Genomic DNA, 25,112 nt, shown 5'->3' on the forward strand with positions numbered 1-25,112 from the left:
ATTTCGCAACTCTTTCTAAATTGTAGGTAACTGATAGATACATAAATTCTGTCCATTCTGGTGGTAATTTTAATTGACTTCTTCTCCACTGTGGAAAAACCAGTGGTGTTCCTATTCATGATTCATCTTAACATTCCTTTACTTTATATAAGCCTGTGCTGGTTTGACTTTTCCTTTGAACTGATTATAACATCTGTCTGGTTCCCTCATATCATGTGGATAAAATAAATTCTTTAAACACGTTCATTTTTATATCTGTATGTAAGTCACGATTATATCTTCTGAAAATTACCTTTAAACAAGAGGAAGAAAGAAGTCGAGAAATTCAGGCTATGGAGTTTTGACCCAAACGAGCACAAACACATGAGGAAGTGGAGGCAGGAAGTCCTCATACCTAGGTAGACCTGGTGCTACCAACCAATCCTAAAAGGTCTAGTGTGCTCAGAAATACTGCCACTCTTCCACCTCTGAAGTGCAAATACCGGTTAGTGCAATAGGTTCATTTTGGAACTTACTGAAAAAATCAAGTTATTTTCCAAAGTGATCACACCAATTTATAGCCTCAACAGTGGAGTACAAGAGTCCAGCTGCCCTCTATCCATGCAACCCTGGAGATTGTCAGATTTACTGATTACTGCCAAAATAGGTATGAAGTGGTATTTCACTGGTTTTAATTTGTATTTCCTTAATTACTCATGTGGCTGAAATTTTCCTCTTGTTTTCAACAGTCTTCTGACAATGACATCTTCTAACAATATATATAATGAATTTAATTCTTCTAGTTTTTCCTAATGATTAGCCATATGCCTAGAATGGGAAAGGAAGAGAAAAAAAACAAAAACACTAAGAGTATCTAATTTAGGTAAAAATTGTATTAGCATTGGAGATCACTTATTTATGTTATGCCTGACATTTTTAATCTGTACCTCTTACCTTAATCATTCTCCTCCTGCATCTTTATGTTGTTTGAGAAGGATGTGCCTCTCTTAAAGATGCTTTTGAAATCCCAACCTATACTGAATGAGCTCTGCTTTTCATTGCTCTGGTTTGAATTTTGCTCTCAAAGGCAAGCAAAACATCTATATTCTAAATGAAGATGTACACTATCTAAGTCAAGAGTGAGACATTTTAAAAAAGGTTAATTATACAAACAATTTTACTTTCCTTTTTCAAGAAAAAAACTTTAAACAAGTAACTTCCTTTAGGATGGGTCATTCATTCTGTATACTTCCAGAGCTCTGATATAACCATGTTATTACTATTCATCACTTTCTAAATTTAATTGACTTTTCATCCCCTCTCTACTCATTTGTTTGGGCTTATCAGGCAGCACTAGTGGTAAAATCTACCTGTAATGCAGGAGTTATAAGAGATGCAGGTTTGATCCCTGGGTTGGGAAGATCCTCTGGAGGAGGGCATGGCAACCCACTCCAGTACGCTTGCCTGGAGAATCCCCATGGATAGAGGAGCCTGGCGGGTTACAGTCCATAGGGTCGCAAAGAGTCAGACGCGACTAAAGTGACTGAGCACGCACTACTCATTTGTTCATTAAATAAAACTTCATTTAGGACCTATTAATGTGCCAGATACTGATGGAAGAGCTGGAATGACATGAGTGAGCAAAGCAGACCATTTCCCCACCCTCACAAAGCTTCCATTCCAGTGGGGGTAACAAACATTAACAAGTACACAAAGGACATCATTTTGAGTAGGAACAAGGACTATGAAGAATAGCAAATCAGGGTAGAGAGGGTTCATTAGTATATTTGGGGATATATTTTGGCAGGCAGCCTTTAGCAACCAGGATGGTGAGGGAACTCAAACCATGTTATTTGAGGAACTGGTAAAGACATTGGGGGCTTCAAACTGAGAAACAAAAAATTTAACAGGGTCTTATATGGGAGGAAAAAGTTTTGACTCTCTTAGGGTCCCTCCCTGTCGGGGGTCTGAGAATTAGACTTTCACATACCAGATTCACAGAAGAAAAGCATTCAAATCTATTCACACAAGTTTTATGTAACACAGGAGACTTCATAAGGAAGACATGAAGAAATGATTAGATGTGAGTGTTTTTACGCTGGGTGTGATGAAGAGTGGAGAGCTGTGGAAATGTGTGATAAGACAGGGGATGAGCTAAGTATAGTAAACTGGGAGAAACTTAGCAAGGCCTGTCTGTTCAGATTCTGCTCTTTGTCTTTTTGTGTCCCTTTGTCTTCATTGATAAGGATGTTTATTTTCTCTAGGTCTAACAAGGGTACCTTTCACAAGACAGTCTTTTGGTAAGGTACTCAAATATGTTTCAAATTTTAATAAGATTCTCTATCAGTGTGTTAGTTGCTCAGTGGTGACCAACTCTTTCTCTATACATTTATTTACTATAAATATACATTTACATATAATAATATACATTTATTTACTAATGAAAATTGAAATAGCACATCAAAAGTTTTATTACAGTTCAAATTTTTGAAAACCAGATAATTTAGTTAATACACCTTTCTCTAATTATGCTCTGGCCACATCACCCAATGTTTTCTTTACTTTCCTTCCATACAAGTTAATCTGTTTCAAATTCTTGATATTGGGTTTCATCTTACCAACTTCAGACTTTCAAAACAATGTGCATGCTTAGTCATTCAGTCATGCTCAACTTTTGCGATCCCATGGTCTATAGCCCCCCAAGCTCCTCTGTCCATGGGTTTCTCCAGGCAAAAATACTGGAGTGGGTTGCCATTTCCTTCTCCAGGAGATCTTCCTGACTCAGGGATTGAACTGGCATCTACTGCATCTTTTGCATTGGCAAGCAAATTCTTTACCACTAAGCCACCTGGGAAGCCCCAAAACAGGTAATACTTGAGACCTATTAGTGCTTCTTTGTGCCAAATCAAGAGGTGGAACTAAAATATATTCAAGTCACCCAAATACAAGTTTCTGTATCAAGGTAGAAAAGAGATGTAAGAAAAAAAGACATCACAGAACTTATATCACAGGTATTACAATACTGGCACACAGTCTGTCCCTAGTGCAGAGTAGCTTTCCCAGGCTGCTTAATAATGATCCTAAAATTACTAGAAAGAAAAAAACAGTACAAGAACAAAGTTTATGGCTCAACTGACTCTATGTCATAATTATTCTCCATGAGCGTATCCTCAGAAGGATCTCTATGTACAGGTAATAATGACAGCTACATTTAAATCTTTCCAGAGATTGAGTCTCAACTACCTTCTGCCAAAGGTAGTTCTCTCTGAGTCAGGGGAGATTGGTTTCCATAGTACTATTTCATAATCTGAATCATCCTTTCTATCTTTTCTTTGTGAGCAGTTAACAATGTCCTCATTCTTCTCCTCCTATAGAGTATGCCTTTACTAAGTCTCTGTCCATCCTATTGAGGTGGATATTTTGGTAGAAGAGAAGAGAATTTGGTACTAGAGTTGAGAGGCGAGTTACTAAGATTCTTTATAAATACTTCAGAGACAGGTTAAGAGGCAGCTGAAACTTCTTGGAAATTTTCTTTGACGGACATCTGAGGAGGCTCCAGGGTCCAGGTGGGGTTAAGCACTGATGAGTCCATTGGAAGTCTAGTCACAGCTTGAAGATTCTCATAGATCTTTGAAGTCCAGTAGAAGGTGATGCTTCAGTTCAGTTCAGTTCAGCCACTCAGTCATGTCTAACTCTTTGCAACCCCATGGACCACAGCATGCCAGGCTTCCCTGTCCATCACCAACTCCCAGAGTTTGCTCAAACTCATGTCCATTGAGTCGGTGATGCCATCCAACCATCTCATCTCTGTCATCCCCTTCTCTTCCTGCCTTCAATCTTTCCCAGCATCAGGGTCTTTTCAAATGAGTCAGTTCTTCACATCAAGTGGTCAAAGTATTGAAGCCTCAGCTTCAGCATCGGTCCTTCCAAAGAATATTTAAGATTGATTTCCTTTAGGATTGACTAGTTTGATTTCCTTACAGTCTAAGGGATCTCAAGAGTCTTCTCCAACACCACCGTTCAAAAGCATCAATTCTTATGTGTTCAGCCTTCTTTATGGTCCAACTCTCACATCCATACATGACTACTGGAAAAACCATAGCTTTGATTAGATGGACCTTTGTGGGCAAAGTAATGTCTCTGCTTTTCAATATGCTGTCTAGGTTGTTCATAGCTTTTCTTCCAAGGAGCACGTGTCTTTTAATTTCATGGCTGTAGTCACAATCTGCAGTGATTTTAGAGCCCCCCCCCCAAATAAAATCTGTCACTGTTTCCCCATCTATTTGCCATAAAGTGATGGGACCAGATGCCATCATCTTTGTTTTCTGAATGTTGAGTTTTAAGCCAGCTTTTTTCCACTCTCCTCTTTCACTTTCATCAAGAGGCTCTTCAGTTCCTCTTCACTTTCTGCCATAAGGGTGGTGTCATCTGCATAGCTGAGGTTATTGATACTTCTCCCAGCAATCCTGATTCCAGCTTGTGTTTCATCCAGCCCAGCATTCGCATGATGTACTCTGCATATAAGTTAAATAAGCAGGGTGACAATATACAGCCTTGTCATACTCCTTTCCCGATTTGGAACCAGTCTGTTTTTCCATGTCTGATTCTAACTATTGCTTCGTGACCTGCATACAGATTTCTCAGGAGGCAGGTTAGGTGGTCTGGTATTCCATCTCTTGAAGACTTTTCCACAGTTTGTTGTGATCCACACAGTCAACAGCTTTGGCATAGTCAATAAAGCAGAAGTAGATATTTTTCTGGAACTCTCTTGCTTTTTCGATGATCCAACAGATGTTGGAAATTTGATCTCTGGTTCCTCCACCTTTTCTAAATCCAGCTTGAACATCTGGAAGTTTTTGCTTTACATACTGTTGAAGCCTCATATAGAGAATTTCGAGCATTACTTTGCTAGTGTGTGAGATGAGTGCAACTGTGCAGTAGTTTGAACATTCTTTGGCATTGCCTTTCTTAGGGATTGGAATGAAAACTAACCTTTTTCAGTCCGGTGGCCACTGCTGAGTCTTTCCTTTGCTGGCATATTGAGTGCAGCACTTTCAAAGCATCATCTTTTAGGATTTGAAATAGCTCAGGGAATTCTATCACCTCCACTAGCTTTGTTCGTAGTGATGCTTCCTAAGGGTCACTTGACTTCACACACTCCAAGATGTCTGGCTTTAGGTGAGTGATGACACCATCGTGATTATCTGGGACATTAAGATTTTATCTGTATAGTTCTTCTGTGTATTCTTGCCACCTTTTCTTAACATCTTCTGCTTCAGTTAGGTGATGCTTGCTGCTGCTGCTAAGTCACTTCAGTTGTGTCCGACTCTGTGCGACCCCAGAGACGTCAGCCTACCAGGCTCCCCCGTCCCTGGGATTCTCCAGGCAAGAACACTGGAGTGGGTTGCCATTTCCTTCTCCAATGCATGAAAGTGAAAAGTGAAAGTGAAGTCACTCAGTCATGTCCAACTCTTCGCGACCCCATGGACTGCAGCCTACCAGGCTTCTCCATCCATGGGATTTTCCAGACAAGAGTACTGGAGTGGGTTGCCATTGCTTTCTCCAAGGTGATGTTTAGGACTCTCAAATTGCTACAAACTAGCAAGGAAGAACTATAGACCTAGAAAGAGCAAGAAAAATCTAAACTCTTAACTGTGGTGAGAGAAAAATCTCACACAAGACAGTTCTGTGGCTTGCTTCATGGAAGGTCAGGAAGTCCTTTCTATAGACACCATTTCTCAAATTCCTTCAGTTGAAAATATTCAATATGCCACGTGTTGTAGTTTGGGGTAGTGTGGCCTGAACTCAGTCCCTTAAACTGTCAGACCACCTTCATCAGATCCATGTGGAGATTTCATAAAAGATGTGGATTCCTGGGCCAGACTCCAGATACAAAATCAGAATCTCTGGGTCAGGGCTCAAGATCTCTATTTTAACAAGCTCCTATGGAGATTTTGATACACAGTAGAATTTGAGAACCACTGACTCAGGGGACCATAATAGCTGACTTAAGTTTAAGTGGAGAACGCAGCTGATTTGTTGTCTTACGTCCAGAGGGAAGAATTCGGATGGCTGCATAGGAGTCTCCTGAAGGCTGGTTTTGGTCAAGGTTAGGAATGACATGGTTGTGATCAAACATCTGAAAACATTTACTCTCAGGAGCCAAAGAGTAAATTCTCAGACCCAGAGCTTTTCAGGAGGAAGCAGACTGACAAGGCCAAGCACGTTGCCAAAGAAATTCTAGTTTTAAGCTATGTACTTGAATTGAATGACCCTTTAAGGATCCTTCCAATAGAGTCTTTGTTGAATTGTCCTCTGGCCTATAGAACTACTCCTGGGATTTTAGAACTGATGTCTACGTTAACCCAGTACGGCTATTGTCACAAATTCTGGGTTATTGTTATTACATTTGGGTAAGTTGGAAGTCTCCTACAGTAGCAGCGTCACCTGGAAACTTGCACATATACCTCCCCACTGAAGCAGAGACTCTAGGGCTCAGCAATCTGTGTTTGAACAAATTAGCCATCCGGGATAGTCTGATGTGGGAGAAAATTGAAAATCACTGATTTGGAGAAACAGAATCCTATGGAAGTCAGGTGGCTTGCCTAAGGTGATCCAGTCTATCTGATGAAAGAAACTGGCTCCTATAGCTGTCATCTTTTTTCTTTTTTAGGCCCAAATGACCTTCTGGAGCACTTCACTTTTTCTTGGAAAGGGCAATCACTTAAAATCCACGCTAAAGACTTTCTCACACATGTTTAATATTTAGGATTGTTTATTGAGCCTTGTTGGCAAACAGTTGGACACTATGTCAATATCCACAAGGAGAGGAATGGCTAAATAAATGTCACAGATTTCAATAATGAAGCTAAAAGGAATCAGAGCTACAGAACACCATGAATTTATCTCTAATACCTATTGTTAAATAGGAAAGCAAGTTGCCAAATGGTATAAAGTGTGATTCAAGTTAAGCTGAAAATTTAGGGGTTTTTCTTTTCTCATCAGTTTCTCTCCTGGAATTTGTGTGTGTGTATTCTGAAAGGATAAAACTACCCTGAAAATAGCAGTGGCTACTCTAGAGGAGAGACATAATGCAGATACTGGGAAATGGAATTAGAGATGCAGAAAGAAAGACTTTAGCCTAACATATAATATTTTAAAGTTTTAGAGGAAAAGGTATTCATATACTATTTTTACAATTTGAAATTAAATTTCAAATATTAAGAAAAAATTGTTATGATTTAATCACAATGGGCCCAAATCCTGGTCAAATATTGATTTGGCCAGGTTTGATTAGTATCTCCTCCATCTAAGTAGAAACATTCTTAGTCATATGGCAAAAGAGTATCAGTTCTTTTCATATTTTAAAATATCCCCTGAGGAACCCTAAATTTCTATCAGTGACCACCCAGATTGTCTACTCAGACACCCAAAATACAGGACAATTATCTGAACAAGTCAATCCATAATAATAATTTTCTATTATGTAGATAATAGAGGAAACTGAGCTATTTTGGCCTGAATAATCTGATAATTACTCCCAATTGCCCATTTCCCTTTAATGTGTATAAAAATCCAGATTTAGTTTATTAACTTCTTTCCCATATTTACCATAAGTCCCTTTTATTTTAATTTTTTCCCTTCATGTTTGGCCTTTAATAAAGAGAGAACAGCTGGCCACCATCTGCTACCCAAAAAAAAAGTCATTATACCCATTATATCCTTAGGAAGACTCTTCAAATTTGGCCTTGCGATAAAAAGTCACATTGATCTGTGTTGCTAGACTGTGGAAGTCCTGAGACTGTAAATTCTAATTCAATATTACTACAGCACTTGGTGCACACAATAGGTGCTTAATAAATGTTTCTGATGCTGTTGCTGTCTCCTCATAAGCTCTAAATGGGAGGCTTTCTAAAGAAAAAAGAACAGAATTAGAGATTGTGTCTTAGCTTATTCACAAATTAATTTGTAATAGAAAGTTAAAATTTAAACTGATCATTCTATTTCACCACTAGTAAAATTATTAATGTTTTTTTTTTTTCTGCCTGAATTCTACTGACTTTGCAAATCGTTATTTGGATGTGTTCAACTGTGTCATTTATGTATTTTAAGGATGGGCTTTGAAACCAGACTGATTCTCATTTCACGTCCTGACTGTACCATACAGTATCTGTGTGATGACTTTAACCAGTTTCCTCATCTGTAAAACTGGAATAATTTCATCTATTTGGGGGGCTAATGGTAAATGTAGGATGCATATGTAAAGCACTGACAGGAAGCCTGCCTTAAGCAGATGGTCAATAAATGTCCCTCTCCCCTTTCTTCTCTTCCTTTCTTTGACAAAAATGCATTTTTCTCCTCCCCAACTCAAATGTCTATGACAAATCAGCTAGCAATCTTTCCTCTGAGTCATCCCTAAAACATGGTTTTTAGGGTTGGGCTGATACGTACCATAAAGTGAACAGAACACACTAGAACAAGAATGACTGAGAGGTCAGTTGATGGACTGGGCAGTGGTTTGCAAGAGCACTATATTAAAGGGAACGACAAAGCCCCATCTGGGCTCTGTAGGAAATGTGCCTTGACTGAAAAGCCAGGTCTGCAGCTGGGGCTGGAGACCGAAGTGGCGCTCATTTGCCATCTCTGTGCCAGGAGGTTTCATTTCATACTCCTCCTCTTCTTCCCTTTGTTCATTATTTTCTTCATTATTTTTTCTCTCTGCTACTTCATTGTTATTATCCAACAGAAGCCAGTTCACTGGAAATTTGTTTTAAGGACTCTCCAAGCAGGAACACAGAGTTTTAATTTAGCCTCTGATTTTCATAGAATAAACTGGGCAGCCAATCCAGCAGTCTAGGGTGGCAGTCTTTTCAACTGCAGTGATACTGTCTAACATCTTCATAGCCTCTTTCTTCTGGTTTTCCTTTATTATTTCTTTATATACTGTTTCCATAGCTGTTCCCTATTTCTTTTTCTACATGGGTTCTTCCCTATCACTGAATTAGCTCATGAGGCTGCACACAGAGCAGACACTAAGGAAAGCAAGAAAGACAGCCTGGGCTTATTACTGCTGCTCCTCAGTATATTTGGAGAGCAGTGAGATTGATATTACTTCTTGTATCCACTTTTTAAATCACTATTATAGATTTTAGGCTGAATTTTGCAGAGCTTTCAGCTATAGAAATGATTTTTATGAATAGATAAGAGGTAGCTGTCAGCAGTGTGGGCTTTATGAGAAAGGCAGGACCTTACAAGAATGAATTTTGGGATTCTGAATCATCTATAAGCAAGTTGGGAAGGATCGTCAGGCCAAGCAAAGCAATTCTAAATCCATACTGCATGCTAAGAATGCAGAGGTGGTCACAGAAATTCTCTTCAGTCTATAGTAACCTGGAAAGTTACTGATATGGCCACTTTCTTGAGATGGGACCTTGGGAAAGCTACTTCATCTTTCTGGCCTCAGCCTTCTCCTCTGTGAAATGGAAGGGTTGGATCAGGCCATCTCTTAGAGTCTTTTAATGATATTATAAAAGGTACTTTTAGAATGTTTTTTGTTGATTGTATTAATCAAAGTTGTAACAATGGTAATATAAGAGTTAAGAGAGAAAAGAAGTCATCCAAAGTCTCACCTACATAAAACACATCAACACACAGTTAGGAACCAGTAAGCAACTTTTTCAAACAAAAAACAAGGGTGGGAATGACAGTACACAAGAACAGCAGGTATTCTAGATCCCTCCCAGAGAATGCTACCACATAGTTGCTGCCCCTAGAAGGGTAAATGCAGAGACTGTTCACATAAGCATGTGATATGTTTTACTCACAATGCTGAATCAGTCCATTATCCTCCTTAAGTATTATCTCTTAACATGTTCCTCACAACTATGTAAATCAATTTGCATTGATTGATGCACTGAGAATTCTGTTCACTGAGTTGTAGATATACTAGCTTACCTAAATGGCACATTGAAATCTATTTCATGTCAGGTTCTCACCTGTGTGATTGCAAGTGAAAAGAAAAAACAAAAAACCCAGTGAATCACCATCCTAGCTCCTGGAGGATTTGTGTTTTCTTATTCAGTGCCAACTACCCAGAGAAGAAAGTAGCAGCTTTATTCTTTGAAAACTGAAATTTGGATTTCAGTCTTTCTTGAGATGTCTGGATTCTTCCGTGATCCTGATTTTTCTCTCAACTCCTGTCCTGTGAGCTAGAACTAACTAACTCTGGGGCTCTGTAAGGAAATGTCAAGGACCTCGTCCTCATAGTTGAAGTTTTCACAGGGTAACTGATAATAGTTCAAGAGCTAAAAGAATTTGCTGTAGGCTTAAAACTGCAAACATCCCTCTCCATGACAAAGGAATTAAATGGTCCTCAATATCTTGCCATTTTCTACTCAGGCACTTCTGTACTTTTTAATTCTAAAACTACAATCCTGAGGAAGAACCTAGGTAGCCAGGAGTAAGAAATGAGTGAGTTGTGAAGACCTGAAATTATATATTCAAATTCATCCAGCTCCTTAGTCATTCATCCACTCCTTTATTCAATTAATAAACATTAGCTTTCTTTTCTATGGCAAGCATAATTAGTGGCTCACCCATTTCCATTCCCACTTCTTCCTAGCTAACAGAGAACCAATTTTTCTCTGGGTCATGATGTACCCAGACCCAGTCCTGTTCCTCACTTACTAAGCCCTTCTTTATAGCTAGAAATGGTCATTTGACTCAGTTCAGGCCAATGAGAGGTTATGTGAAATGGTTTCTGGGAAAATGTTTTCTTTCCTAATAAAAGCTGGGCAGATGTGACTGACTTAGCCATTCATCCTGCCCCTTCCCTTTCTTCCAGCCTTGAATGCAGACATAATGCCTGGAGAGGCAGTAGTCACACTGTGACCATGAGACACTCAGCCAATCCACACACTAAAGATGGTAAAAAGGAATTAAAGGAGGTAAGAAGATATTCACGGCCCTGATGACATCACTGAACAGCTAATCTAACATTAAAAATACCTTACCTATCAATTTCTTTTTGTGAGAAACAAATGAACAAACAAATCTCTTTGGCAATAGTTCTCAATATGGGCAATTTTGCTCCCCAGGGGACATTTGCCAATGTTTGGAGACAATTTTTATTGTCACTACTTGGACTGCAAGCTATTGGTATCTTAATAGGTAGAAGCCAGGGATGCTGTTATACATCTTATAAGGCACAGGGATACCTTCTGCAACAAAGAATTACCTGGTCCAAAATGTCAGCAGTGCTGAGACTGAGAAACTCTGGGTTAAGCCACCAAAAATATTTGCTTGCTTGTTATTCATAGTCAAATGCATTGCTGACTGATAGAGTCCCTCAACTGGGAAATATTAAATATACACCATGGGCCAGTCACCATACAATATAAGATACTAGAGATTTAAAAAATGAGTACAAAGTCAAGGATCAAAGTCCAAATATGAAAGATTTGAAAACCAAGGTTAATTCCAAATATGTATGGATGCCTAGAGTTGCTCCAGACCATCCACTGGAAAAAATATCTGGATCTCAAAGGGTTGCTCTAGAATCTGAGAAAGTCAGTTGGTCAGCTCTGGAGATGTCCACAGTGTAGACTTTTACAGCTCTTCTCTCATACAGTAAAAACTGAAATAGAAAGAAGGCTTTGTTAAGGAAATCTTAAATCATAGCAAGAATTCTGCAGTATAAAAGGGAAGAAGCAGCTTTCTTGAGCAAACTAATTACTAAAGACTATTCTTAGAGCACAAAGACAGGCCAGGAGAGAGACTTTGACAAAGAAAAATGACAGCCAACATAGTCCCGTATGGGACAAGACTATCATGACCTATACTGATGAAGATCAGAGAAAAGTGTCCAAAATGCTAGAAGATGAACTCAAACTAGGCCAGAACAGATTGAGTTTTTTTTAATCCCTTGGTTAAGTAGAGCTGGAAACTGTTATCGGAAACCTGCTGTACGGTAGAGCTGTGGTTCAAAAAACAAATACCTTCCCAAACAAAAAGCTGACTATGCTTAGCTTAACTTAGTAAACTGTATATAGTTCTCATTCCAGTGTTAACATTGTTATTATCAACAAAAGTTATATTCATCTTAGAAAATTTCTAAACTAAAGACCTCCTCCAGGGACTTCCCTGATGGATCTAGTGGCTAAGACTCCATGCTTACAATGAAGCGGGCCTGAGTCTGAGTTCTGGTCAGGGAGCTAGATCCCACATGCCACAACACGCTGCAACTAAGACTGGGTGCAGTTAAAGAAATAAATAATAAGTAAAAAATAAATAAATAAACAAAAACCTCCTCTAGCTATCCAGTTGGGGTGGGCCTTTCTGGACTGTTACAGTTGATTCCAAGGTATGGCATGGTCAAACAAGGGGTAATGAATGCTTATTGTTTTAGCCTATTCATCCTTCTCCTCTCCTTCCTTTAACAGAGCCCCTTAGACCACGGTTCACACAGGGCTGACCTCCATCCCCTGGTACTTGGCTGAAGACTCTACCAATTAAACACCAACAGGTGACCCAGGCTGGGACAACAAGAGTGTTCCTTGAATGGGAAGTCTCAAGAACTTGCTTGCTGCTGACGTTGCTAAAGCTTTAGGATGCTTCCTACAGAAGCTTCCAGGGACCTTCTTTGTGGACACATGGCAAAGAACTGCCTAGCTGACAAAAAAAAAACCACTCAAAAGAGGGAAAGCAAAGTTGGTGAAAAGAAAGACAATGGCTTGGTAAAATTGCTTGATGCCCTGGATCCAGACGTATCTTTGAACTTCCTAGTTATGTAAGCCAATATATCATCCCCTTTTAAATTTTGCTTCAACTCATTTGAGCTTCAGTCACTTGTTATTAAGATTCCTGACTAATACACCAAGTAAGCAGCCTTCTTTTACAGGCTATTGCCTTAATAGGGCATATGCTGTGCTGTGCTAGGGAGCTCTAACTGATTCTTTCTTTTCTGGAATGTGAGCGGAGAGGTGAGAAGATGAATAAAGAGGCTAGAAAGCCAGGCAGGAGCCAGACAGAGAATCTTCCTTGTCCTATGAAGTTTGTCTTTTTTGGGGGGTGGGGGTGGCGGGGGAGGAGAGGGAAGGGAAGATCAGTGTTTATTGTAGAGAGAAGTAAGGCAAATTTGTCTAAACGTTACCTTTTTTAATGTATTAAGCTCTAATAATTCAAGCTGGGTTAGAGACTTTTTATTAACTTATTATGGTTCTTTACCTTTTCTTGACAAAAAGCTACTTAGCACTTACCTGAAATCTTATGCTCTAACAATCTAGATGCTACTTTTTACAATGCAAGCCAAACTTAACCTCAACAAAGCCAGCTTCTGTCATGCATTTTAAAACTGCAAGGGCCAAAGAGTCAATCAAGAGATGGTAAAAGAAGGTAGTGATGAAGAGTAAGGAATAAGAGTTTACTTCAATTCAATAAATATTTATCAAACACCTAATTTGTATTGGGCACAGTGCTGGAGAGTACAGATATGAAGTTAGCTGGAAAATACCCCTGCCTCCCAGGTGGTAAATGTCAAGGTAAGATACCAGCAGCTAGTTTCCACCTCAATGTAGTAAGTGCTACTAATGAAGCTCATCACAGAGTCTCCAAACCTAGCCTGGGAGGATGAAGGAGAAGATAATTCCTGTTCGAAGTCTGAAGGAATAAGCAGAGGTTAGCCTCGTGAACCTTTCAGGTTAACCTGAAAACAACAATCACAGAAAACTAACCAATCTGATCACATGGATCACAGTCTCGTCTAACTCAATGAAAACTATGAGCCAGGCCATGTAGGGCCACCCAAGACGGACGGGTCATGGTGGAGATTTCTGACAAAATGTGGTCCACTGGAGAAGGGAATGGAAAACCACTTCGGTATTCTTGCCTTGAGAACCCCATGAAAAGTATGAAAATGCAAAAAGATAGGACACTGAAAGATGAACTCCCCAGGTCAGTAGGTGCCTGATATGCTACTGGAGATCAGTGGAGAAATAACTCCAGAAAGAATGAAGAGACGGAGCCAAAGCAACAACACCACCGAGTTGTGGATGTGACTGGTGATGGAAGTAAAGTCCGATGCTAGTAAAGAGCAATATTGCATAGAAACCTGGAATGTTAGATCCATGAAACAAGGCAAATTGGAAGTGGTAAAACAAGTGATAGCAAAAGTGAACACTGACATTTTAGGAATCAGCTAACTAAAATGGACTGGAATGGGTGAATTTAATGGTCAGATGACCATTATATCTACTACTGTGGGCAAGAACCCCTTAGAAGAAATGGAGTAGCCATCATAGTCAAGAAAAGAGTTTGAAATGCAGTACTTGGATGCAGTCTCAAAAACGACAGAATGATCTCTGTTCGTTTCCAAGGCAAACCATTCATGTCACAGTAATCCAAGTCTATGCCCCGACCAGTAATGCTGAAGAAGCTAAAGTTGAATGGCTCCATGAAGACCAACAAGACCTTCTAGAACTAACACCCAAAAAGATGTCCTTTTCATTATAGGGGACTGGAATACAAAAGTTGGAAGTCAAGAGATACCTAGAGTAACAGGCAAATTTGGCCTTGGAGTACAGAAAATGAAGCAGAGCAAAGGCCAATAGAGTTTTGCCAAGAAAATGCACTGGTCATAGCAAACACCCTCTTCCAACAACACAAGAGAAGATTCTACACATGGACATCACCAGATGGTCAATACCGAAATCAAACTGATTATATTCTTTAAAGCCAAAGATGGAGAAGTTATGTACAGGCAGCAAAAACAAGACCAGGAGCTGACTGTGGCACAGATCATGAATGCCTTTTGCCAAATTCAGACTTAAATTGAAGAAAGTAGGGAAAACCACTAAACCATTCAGGTATGACCTAAATCAAATCTTTTACAATTAGACAGCGGAAATGAGAAAGAGATTCAAGGGATTAGATCTGATAGAGTGCCTGAAGAACTATGGACGGAGGTTCCTGACATTGTATAGGAGGCAGGGATCAAGACCATCCCCAAGGAAAAGAAATGCAAAAAGGCAAAATGGTTGTCTGAGGAGGCCTTACAAATAGCTGTGAAATGATGAGAAGCAAAAGGCAAAGGAGAAAAAGAAAGATATACCCATTTGAATGCAAAGTTCCAAAGAATAGCAAGGAGAGATAAGAAAGCCTTCCCGTGACCAATGCAAACAAAAAGAGGAAAACAATAGAATGGGAAGGACTAGAGATCTCTTCAAGAAAATTAGAGATAACAAGGGAATATTTCATGCAAAGATGGGCACAATAAAGGACAAAAATGGTATGGACCTAACAGAAGCAGAAGATATTAAGAAGAGGTGGCAAGAATACACAGAAGAACTATACAAAAAAGATCTTAATGACCCAGATAATCACGATGGTGTGATCACTCACCTAGAGCCAGACATTTTGGAGTGCGAAGTCAAGTGGGCCTTAGGAAGCAACACTATGAACAAAGCTAGTGGAGGTGATGGAATTCCAGTTGAGCTATTTCAAATCCTAAAAGAAGATGCTGTGACAGTGCTGCACTCAATATGCTAGCAAATATGGAGAACTCAGCAGTGGCCACAGGACTGGAAAAGGTCAGTTTTCATTCCAATCCCAAAGAAAGGCAATGCCAAAGAATGCTCAAACTACCACACAATTGCACTTATCTCACACGCTAGCAAAGTAATGCTCAAAATTCTCCAAGCCAGGCTTCAATAGTACGTGAACCATGAACTTGCAGATGTTCAAGCTGGATTTAGAAAAGGTGGAGGAACCAGAGATCAAATTGCCAACATCTGTTGGATCACTGAAAAAGCAAGAGAGTTCCAGAAAAGTATCTACTGCTGCTTTATTGACTACGCCAAAGTCTTTGACTGTGTGGATCACAACAAACTGGAAAACTCTTAAAGAGATGGAATACCAGACCACCTTACCTGCTTCCTGAGAAATCTGTATGTAGGTCAAGAAGCAATAGTTAGAACTAGACATGGAAAAACAGACTGGTTCCAAATCGGGAAAGGAGTATGACAAGGCTGTATATTGTTACCCTGCTTATTTAACTTCTATGCAGAGTACATCATGAGAAATGCTGGGCTGGATGAAGCACAAGCTGGAATCAAGATTGCCAGGAGAAATATCAATAACCTCAGATATGCAGATGACACCACCCTTATGGCAGAAAGCAAAGAGGAACTGAAGAGCCTCTTGATGAAAGTGAAAGAGGAGAGGGAAAAAGTTGGCCTAAAACTCAACATTTAGAAAACTAAGATCATGGCATCTGGTCCCATCACTTTATGGCAAATAGATGGGGAAACAATGGAAACAGTGAGAGACTTTATTTTGGGGGGCTCCAGAATCACTGCAGATGGTGACTGCAGCCATGAAATTAAAAGATGCTTGCTCCTTGGAAGAAAAGTTATGACCAACCTAGACAGCATACTAAAAAGCAGAGACATTACTTTGCCCACAAAGCTCCGTCTAGTCAGAGCTATGGTTTTTCCAGTAGTCATGTATGGATGTGAGATTTGGACTATAAAGAAAGCTGAGTACCAAAGAATTGATGCTTTTGAAGTTGGTGTTGGAGAAGACTTGAGAATCTTGAGAGTCCCTTGGACAGCAAGGAGATCCAACGAGTCCATCCTAAAGGAAATCAGTCTTGAATATTCATTGGAAGGACTGATGTTGAAGCTGAAACTACTATCCTTTGGCCACCTGATGTGAAGAACTGACTCATTTGAAAAGACCCTGATGCTGGGAAAGATTGAATGTGGGAGGAGAAGGCAATGACAGAGGATGAGATAGTTGGATGGTATCACTGACTCAACGGATGTGAGTTTGAGTAAACTCCAGGAGTTGGTGATGGACAGGGAGGCCTGGCATGCTGCAGCCCATGGGCTCACAAAGAGTTGGACATGACTGAGCGACTGAACTGAACTGAACTGAACTGAACTAGCCTGTTTAATTTAATCGACCAAGAACTTGGAGAAGGGCATTCAGGCAACATAGCATGAACGTAACATGACCAAAAGCACAGAAGTATGGAACAACGTGGGATGTTTGTGAAACTCTAAGTAGTCTAGATTTTGCCGAAGTATGAGCTGAGAGGTGGGAAGACAAGAGAGAAGAGATTGGAAAAGTGGGTGGGGTTCAGATCAGGGAGATTTCCCCCTATCAGGCCAAGGGTCTGAGGCTCATCCAGTGAGGTCTGAATGGTTATTTCAACTAAGGATTTTAAGCAAGGAAGCAACATGATTAGATATGAGTTTTAGTTAAGTTGTATTCTGGTGGCTCTTTGGAGAAGAGAATAGGCAGGAAGTCCATTTTGGAAGCTAAGTCAAAAGGGTAGACAAAAGAGCCTCAAGAGGTTTGAAATAGATTTTGATCAATGGACTAGAATTGAGAATTCAGAAATAATTTATGACCAATTTATGGTCAATTGATTTTTAACAAGAATGCCAAGACAATTTAACAGGAGAAAGAATAGTCTTTTCAACAAATAGTGCTAGGAAAACTTGATATCCATGTATAATGTAAATGAATGTAGTTGAACCTGTATGTACTTCATACCATACATAAAGATAATTCAAAATGCACTATTGATCTAAATATAAGGCCTAAAACCATAAATCTTAGAAGGAAATATAGGAATACAGCTTCATGACATTGAATTAAGCAATAATTTCTTAGATATGACACCAAAAACATGACTAACAAAAGAAAACAGAAAAATTGGGCTTCATCAAAATTTAAAAGTTTTAATGCTTGAAAAGATACAATCAAGAATTGAAAAGACAATTCCACAGAAAAAGAAAAAGAAAACTGCAAACAGTATATCTGATAAGGGCTAGTATCCAGAATACACAAAAATCAACAATTAAATGGGTAAAGGATCTGAGTAAACATTTCTTTGAAGGAAATATTATAAATGAGCAATAAGCATATGAAAAGATGCTCAGATTAGACAGCAGTGAGTTGCATAACTCAAAAATATACTAAAACCATAGAATTGTGCACTTTAAAAGATAATTTTATCATATATGAATTCTATCTCAAGCTGTTGCTATTATTATTAAAAGACCTTGGGAGAAAGGATGGGAGATTAATAAAGCCTTGGGAGAAGGGATCAGGAAATTCCCAAAGGAACCTTTTTGATAAACCTTAGCTGGTACAGTTGACAGGACTTTTGATGAACTGTTTGAAGAGAATGAGAAGACAGAGGTTACACCTAGCTTCCTGAAGGACAGGAAGTAGAGGAATAGAAGGGAGAAGGAGAAGATACCAGGGCACCATGGGTTTATCATGCAATCATGAGAGGAAATGGAAGTTGCTGATGAAAGAGAAGATGGCAAAAGTTTCACTTTGTTCACTGATTTAACAATTATTATGAATTGAGTCCTGGGAGATGCAGTTCTCCCTCCTGTGAGCTCAACCGAGAGAGGTGGGCCTTTCTGGAAAACTTAAAGGCTAAGGCCCAGGAATCCACATGTAATCTCTGAAAATCTTTAGGATGTGGACTCTGTGTGTTCCTGACTTCTTATCATGCAGATGATGAAACATCCTTTATGGAAATATTAGGTTACTTGCCTAATACTATATCTAAGAAGAGACTAGAACTTCAATCTTCTCACTAAATTATACTATTTTCTACAATAGTTTAGTAAACAAACCATAAGACTTTGAACTGAATATGCTGTACTATCCTTTAGACATTTGCCAGAACTCATCCAAGTATGTGCATCATAGACGTGTGTCTCAGAGCAGATTTTCTGCTGGACCATACTTCAGAGTCCATTGACCATGAAGCCAACAAGCGTTCATAGTTATTTCCTGTGATAGCTCAACAGTAGGACTTCTAGGAGGTTTCAGCTACCTGCCCAGCACTGGCAGGTGGCCTTTTTCCTGCCTACCTGAGAATAGATGAATGCTTCCAACCCACCTGGCCCCACTGTTGAGAGGGTGTTGAAAATAGCCCTTTTCTTGAAGGCTCCACGAGTAGAAAACTGGAAGGGCATTTCTAAGTCATTTTGCTGGAAAATTCAAGGATAATGAGGCAAGGAAACATTTTAGCTTTGGCCAAGTCTGCAGACATGGATGACTTGGGGAAGTCCTTCCTCATTTTCGAACCAGACAACATAATCCTCAAAACACTGCCTTTCAGGTGTGTGCAAGTCAGGATTTCAGTCCTGAGTGCCAGAAAACACAAAAGGTAAAGAGTAACACTAAACAAGTCTTTATCTTTTATTTACTGCCACCTGATAAGTCCTGCCTTTGATTGTTTTGTCTGCATATTTCCTGCTAAGAGTTTACAAAACAGCACTCCTGAACAGGAAGATAAGAGGCGCACCTATTTGTTGAATAACATCAAGGGGGGAAACTGCTAACTCATCCATTTTGTTGTTAAGTTGCTCAAAAGGATCAAAATACCAATTAACTTGCTGCCTCACAAATCTTTGATACCCTCAGATTTACTGACATTTTGAAACTCCTGTTCATACTTGCCTACTGGCTTTCTGATTATGAACAAAGAAGTGCCAATCTATTTAGCATTTGACCTGTTTTCTTAAATATTTTTTATGTATTCAACTCTTGGTAGCTAAAAATACTTGACTAGTCACATTCATGAGCTAAAATCATCTTTTGTTTGTTTGTTTCATCTCCAAATTTAAGATGGAAAAAGAGGCTCAAAGACACTTCCTTTTAAAAAGCCATTTCATTCTTACTTTTAATTTAACTGTCTCATTGCCAAAAGCTCTTTTTGCCCTTTCATCTGCATGGAATTTAGTGGCAGTGGGAAGATCCAATGAAGTGACCTGACATATTAGGATCCATTCTTCCCTGAGGAAAAGTTGGAAAAATGACCTTGGGCTGACGTTTCAGCATGGTGGTAAAAAGAAACTAAAGATGGTTGGTGGGATGCAGCAGATTTTATAATGAATTTTAATTTTCCTCCCTGGATATTCCCAGATAGTAGTGCTTCTCAGAGATTCTCTGTTGTTGTTCTTATTTCTTCACAGAAATTTTGTGAAAATTCTACCTATAATCACATGTATGTGTAAGACACACCTATGGCAGCTGTTCAGAAAAGAGCAACATTTCGCTCTTAGGTAAAGGCAATTTCTGGGTTTAGAAAGCTCTACAGCAATTTCTGCAAAAAACTTTTATTGAATGGAATAGACTGAAGCAATTAAAACTGTGGCTGTTGTTGCCAGACTCCTTGGGTTCAAATTTTGGTCCTATCATTTATTAGCATTGGACTCTGGTAAAATCACTTACTTTCCTTCTATGCTTCAATTTCCTCATCTGTAAAATGGGTATAATAATAAAGCCTAGCTTATGGGGCTGCTGTATGGATCAAAGGAGATTACACATTTGGGACATTTTAGGTGCTATATAGATGTTAGCTATCATATTAAATCGTGCCAGATCCTGAGAGAGGAGTGGGTGTTGTGTATACTTACATTTGCCAGAATCTAGAGCCATTCATGGAAGAATACTTCCATTACAGCAAAAAATATCTGGAGATTTTGAAACCTAAGGTTTATATATATATATATATGTTTATACGTAACACATATTATATATGTGTTTATCTATAACACAAAATTACCCATAGACATTTGTATTTTTCAGATGTGATCAGAAGGGGGGCTTCCCTAGTGGCTCAGACAGTAAAGAATCTGCCTGGAATGCAGGTGACCCAGATTCGATCCCTGGGTCAGGAAGATCCTGTGGAAGAGGGCACGGCACCCAACTAAATTATTCTTACCTGGAAAATCCAGTGGACAGAAGGGCCTGGCAGACTACAGTCCATGGGGTCACAAAGAGCCAGGCAGACCACTTTACCTGCCTCCTGAGAAATCTGTATGCAGGTCAAGAAGCAACAGTTAGAACCAGACATGGAAAAACAGACTGGTTCCAAATCGGGAAAGCAGTACATCAAAGCTGTGTATTGTCACCCTGCTTATTTAACTTATATGCAGAGTACATCATGGAAAATGCCAGGCTGGATGAAGCACAAGCTGGAATCAAGATTGCCAGGAAAAATATCAATAACCTCAGATATGCAGATGACACCACCCTTATGGCAGGAAGTGAAGAGGAACTGAAGAGCCTCTTGATGAAAGTGAAAGAGGAGAGTGAAAGAACTGGCTTAAAACTCAACATTCAGACAGCTAAGATCATGGCATCCAGTCCCTTCACTTCATGGCAAATAGATGGGGAAACAATGGAAACAATGACAGACTTTATATCAAAATTGTGGGCTCCAAAATCACTGCAGATGGTGATTGCAGCCATGAAATCAAAAGGTGCTTGCTACTTGGAAGAAAAGCTATGACAAACCTAGACAGCATATTAAAAAGCAGAGACATAACTTTGCCCACAAAGGTCCATCTAGTCAAAGCTATGGTTTTTCCAGTGGTCATGTATGGATGTGAGAGTTGGACCATTAAGAAAGCTGAGCACCAAAGAATTGATGCTTTTGAACTGTGGTGTTTGAGAGGACTCCTGAGAGTCCCTTGGGCTGCAAGGAGATCCAATCAGTCCATCCTAAAGGAGATCAGTCCTGGGTGTTCATTGGAAGGACTGATGCTGAAGCTGAAACTCCAACATTTTGGCTACCTGATGCGAAGAACTGACTCATTTGAAAAGGCCCTGATGCTGGGAAAGATTGAGGGTGGGAGAAGAAGGGGATGACAGAGGATGAGATGGTTGGATGGCATCACTGACTTGATGGACATGAGCTTGAGCAAGTTCTGGGAGTTGGTGTTGGACAAGGAAGCCTGGCATGCGGCAGTCCATGGGGTGGCAAACAGTTGGACACAACTGAGTGAACTGAACTGAACTGATCAGAAGGGAGCTTAACTTGTCTTCCAGATGACTGTAATTCAGTTGGAGTACAACAGAATCAACATTTATGCAAGTAAATGGCAGCTGGAAAGTCTTCCCTGGTGGCTCAGTGGTAAAGAATCCACCTGCCAATGCAGGAGATGATGGCTCCATCTCTGGGTTGGGAAAATCTCCTGGAATAGGAAATGTCAACCCACTCTAGTATTCTTGCATGGGAAATCCCATGGAAAGAGGAGCCTGGCAGAGTCAATGGGGTTGCAAGAGAGTCGAACACGACTTAACAACTAAACAACAAACTAGCCAATCACGTGTTTGGAGGCAAGAGGGCTGGGGATGATCCTAGGGGACAGAATGGCTTTGGCAGAGTTGTGTTTAATATAATGTAATCCCCAAAATACCAGCCAGACCTTTTCACAAACTCCTCGAAGAGGATGCGGTGAGAATACCCCTGCTGGCGGATGCTGACTGTCTCTAGGATGCCCGTGGAGCGGAGCTGGGCCCGCACTTTGTCTGTGGAGAACTTCAGGGCCTCTCGGTCATCATTGGGCTTGATGCAGCGTACAAAGTGCGGCTGTCCCACCACCATTTTAGAGAGCAGATCCATCAGAGAATACTACCAGGGGAAAAAATGCACAAGAAGTGAGGTTACCAAAATCATAATGGATAATTACAACCGTGGCTGGCCCAGGCTTCCAGGGCAGTTTGTCAGCTTGTAAACAACTCATGGAATCTTTGAGGCTAAACAAGAATTCAGCAAAAAGAAATAACAATATGAGTTCTGACTTATATTGTTCTGTACTTATAGCTGCCTATGGATTTTCTTTAAACATCACCTAGGGCCAAGCAATATCCCACTTGGCAGAAACTCAGCCATCTAAGAACTTGCTTAGATTATCTCATAACTCTGTTGCCAGAACTAGCTTGTCTCTGATATTTCAAGGTGATGCTCCATAAACTGTATCTGTAATTTTAAAGGTCCAGCTTTCAGGAAAGGGGTCAGTTGCCTCCTTAACCTAACAATCACCAGAAAGTCTAGGCCAATCTTACAAAGGCGGAGGCGAAATGAGAAAAATAAAGAGGGCAAAGAAAACAAGAAAACTGGACGGTAAAAGGAGATTATAATGAAGATGAATTAATACACCAAACGGCTGTGTAGAGAACAGAAAGAGCACATGGAAAACTAGGGGTGCTCTCCATTTCTCACAGACATCCACAGTGGCAGTTTTTCTTTTGGACATGTCTTTGGGGCAATTACAAGCCACACATAAAATCAGTCCCATTATTTCATAATCTTACCTGCTACTGATCCAAAATGGTGTTACCTAGCTTGGCAATGCGCTATTTTTTTAGCATTTGGGGACTAGTATATTGAGGACACCCAACTGTTTGTTATGGAGATACTTCTGAAAATTGCATGCCATTGGCTTCTTCTGCTGAAAGAGGGACTCTAAGATCTTGAGGATAACCTTACAGTCAGAGCCTTCAAATCCCATACACGCAGAAACTAGGAGAGTATAGTCAAGCCACTAAGGGGATCAGAATAAGAAATGAATGGCAATTAGAAATGTCCAACCATGAGTGATGAAACAGGGGCTGAAAACCTACCTGTTGGAGAAGCTGTAGCAGGCATCACTACATCAGTGGAATGCTGGACCCAAAGACCTCTCCAGTTCAGTTCAGTCACTCAGTTGTGTCCGACTCTTTGTGAACCCATGAACCGCAGCATGCCAGGCCTCCCTGTCCATCACCAACTCCCGGAGTCCACCCAAACCCATGTCCATTGAGTCAGTGATGCCATCCAACCATCTCATCCTCTGTCGTCCCATTCTCCTCCTGCCCTCAATCTTTCCCAGCATCAGGGTCTTTTAAAATGAGTCAGCTCTTCGCATCAGGTAGCCAAAGTATTGGAGTTTCAGCTTCAAAATCAGTCCTACCAATGAACACCCAGGAAAACACCAAAGACCTCTAGGTCCCTACAATCCATACACTAAGACTCATTCTAGTCTACCTCTAAGGCACAGGTCAGACTTCTTGGCTCTAGGTCCTTCTTGGACCCGCTAGCTTTGGGTGGAACCTTCTTTCCATGGTGTTGGCTCCCAGGCCCACCCTCCAGCCTGCCTGGCAACTCCAGCTCATGATCTACTTGACTTACTATCCCTGCCAAGTCCCTTATTTTGGCAACCCCACCTTACAACCTTATTTTGTCGTTCCTGGTTTCAGTAGTTCTGTCTTTGGCCTAACAGCATATCCATCGTGAAGTTGCCTAGACCTCAGTTTCCCATGGTCAGTGATCTCTAATGGGTTCTCAACCCCAGTGCTTCATAATTTGAAAATAAACAAATCTGTGCAAATCAGTACAAAGTGACAGTCTCTTATCTTTCCTCTCTAATGTGCATGTGACAGAGTCCTTATGGAGACAACATTTTTACTCAAAAGAGTCATTCACCAGGTAAAAATATCAGGAATTGGGGTAACAGAGATGGGAAATAATGGGGCTCAGGTAAACGGCTCTTGCAATGGGTCAATTCAGTCTAGGAAAATAAAGTTGAAGCTAAGACATATTTTCTCATGAACTTGATAAGCCTCCTTCTAGACTTTTATTAACTACTTTACTTCTCAGTAAATATGCTGGAAAAGTGGCTGACTCCAGTAGCTTTAAGGCCAAGAAGCAGCTGAAACGCTAACAGAATCAGCACATTCAATGGACCATGTGCCAGTGGCAGAAAGGGCCCTCTGTAGACACTTGCGGTCTCACACTGTACTCAAGGGGGGGTTCCCTGTTATGATTCTCCTTTCCCTACAACTCCATCTTTCCTGACTGACTCTGAGCTTTGCTCTTGTTTCAGTAACTCTGTGGTATCTAGGCCTCTTGTGTGAATGGCTGACTCAACTTTTCTGGAAACAGGCAGAGGAGAGATCAAGAAGACTCCTTACCCGGAAGTAAGAAGCCATGGTTTGCCCCTTCATGTTGGTGGTTTCTTCCGGATGCCGTATCACCTCCAGAGTGTCCACCTGGAGCATAAGCAGAGGACAGTGGTTTGGGTATAGAGACAGCTTATTTTCTGACATTTCCCAAAATGTGAAAGGCGATTTGGTCAAATACCTGAGGGGCCTTGATGTTTATGACGTAATAGTACATACTATAGTAGTCATTTAAAGACATCTTAAAGAAAAACAGAATTTACACTCTTCTACTTATTTGACAACAACCACACTCTGTGATACACTATATGGTCTCAGTACAAATCCCAACCATGTTCTTTCTGTATTTCTCCATGTTCTACTGGGCCCTTATT

General features: G+C 40.2%; 1 protein-coding gene across 1 annotated transcript in view; it reads right to left on the reverse strand.

Moving 5' to 3' along the window:
• Positions 1 to 25,112, reverse strand: part of MYO3B (myosin IIIB) — a 405,543-nt gene that overhangs the window by 142,945 nt on the left and 237,486 nt on the right. The window contains exons 24-25 of the mRNA XM_043894526.1: positions 24,751 to 24,828; positions 22,224 to 22,429 (exon numbers count right to left, since the gene is read on the reverse strand). Coding sequence (XP_043750461.1) covers positions 22,224 to 22,429; positions 24,751 to 24,828 — 284 coding nt within the window. The remainder of the gene's footprint in view (positions 1 to 22,223; positions 22,430 to 24,750; positions 24,829 to 25,112) is intronic.

Source organism: Cervus elaphus, chromosome 33, assembly GCF_910594005.1.
Source record: "Cervus elaphus chromosome 33, mCerEla1.1, whole genome shotgun sequence".
NCBI classification, from domain to species: domain Eukaryota; kingdom Metazoa; phylum Chordata; class Mammalia; order Artiodactyla; family Cervidae; genus Cervus; species Cervus elaphus.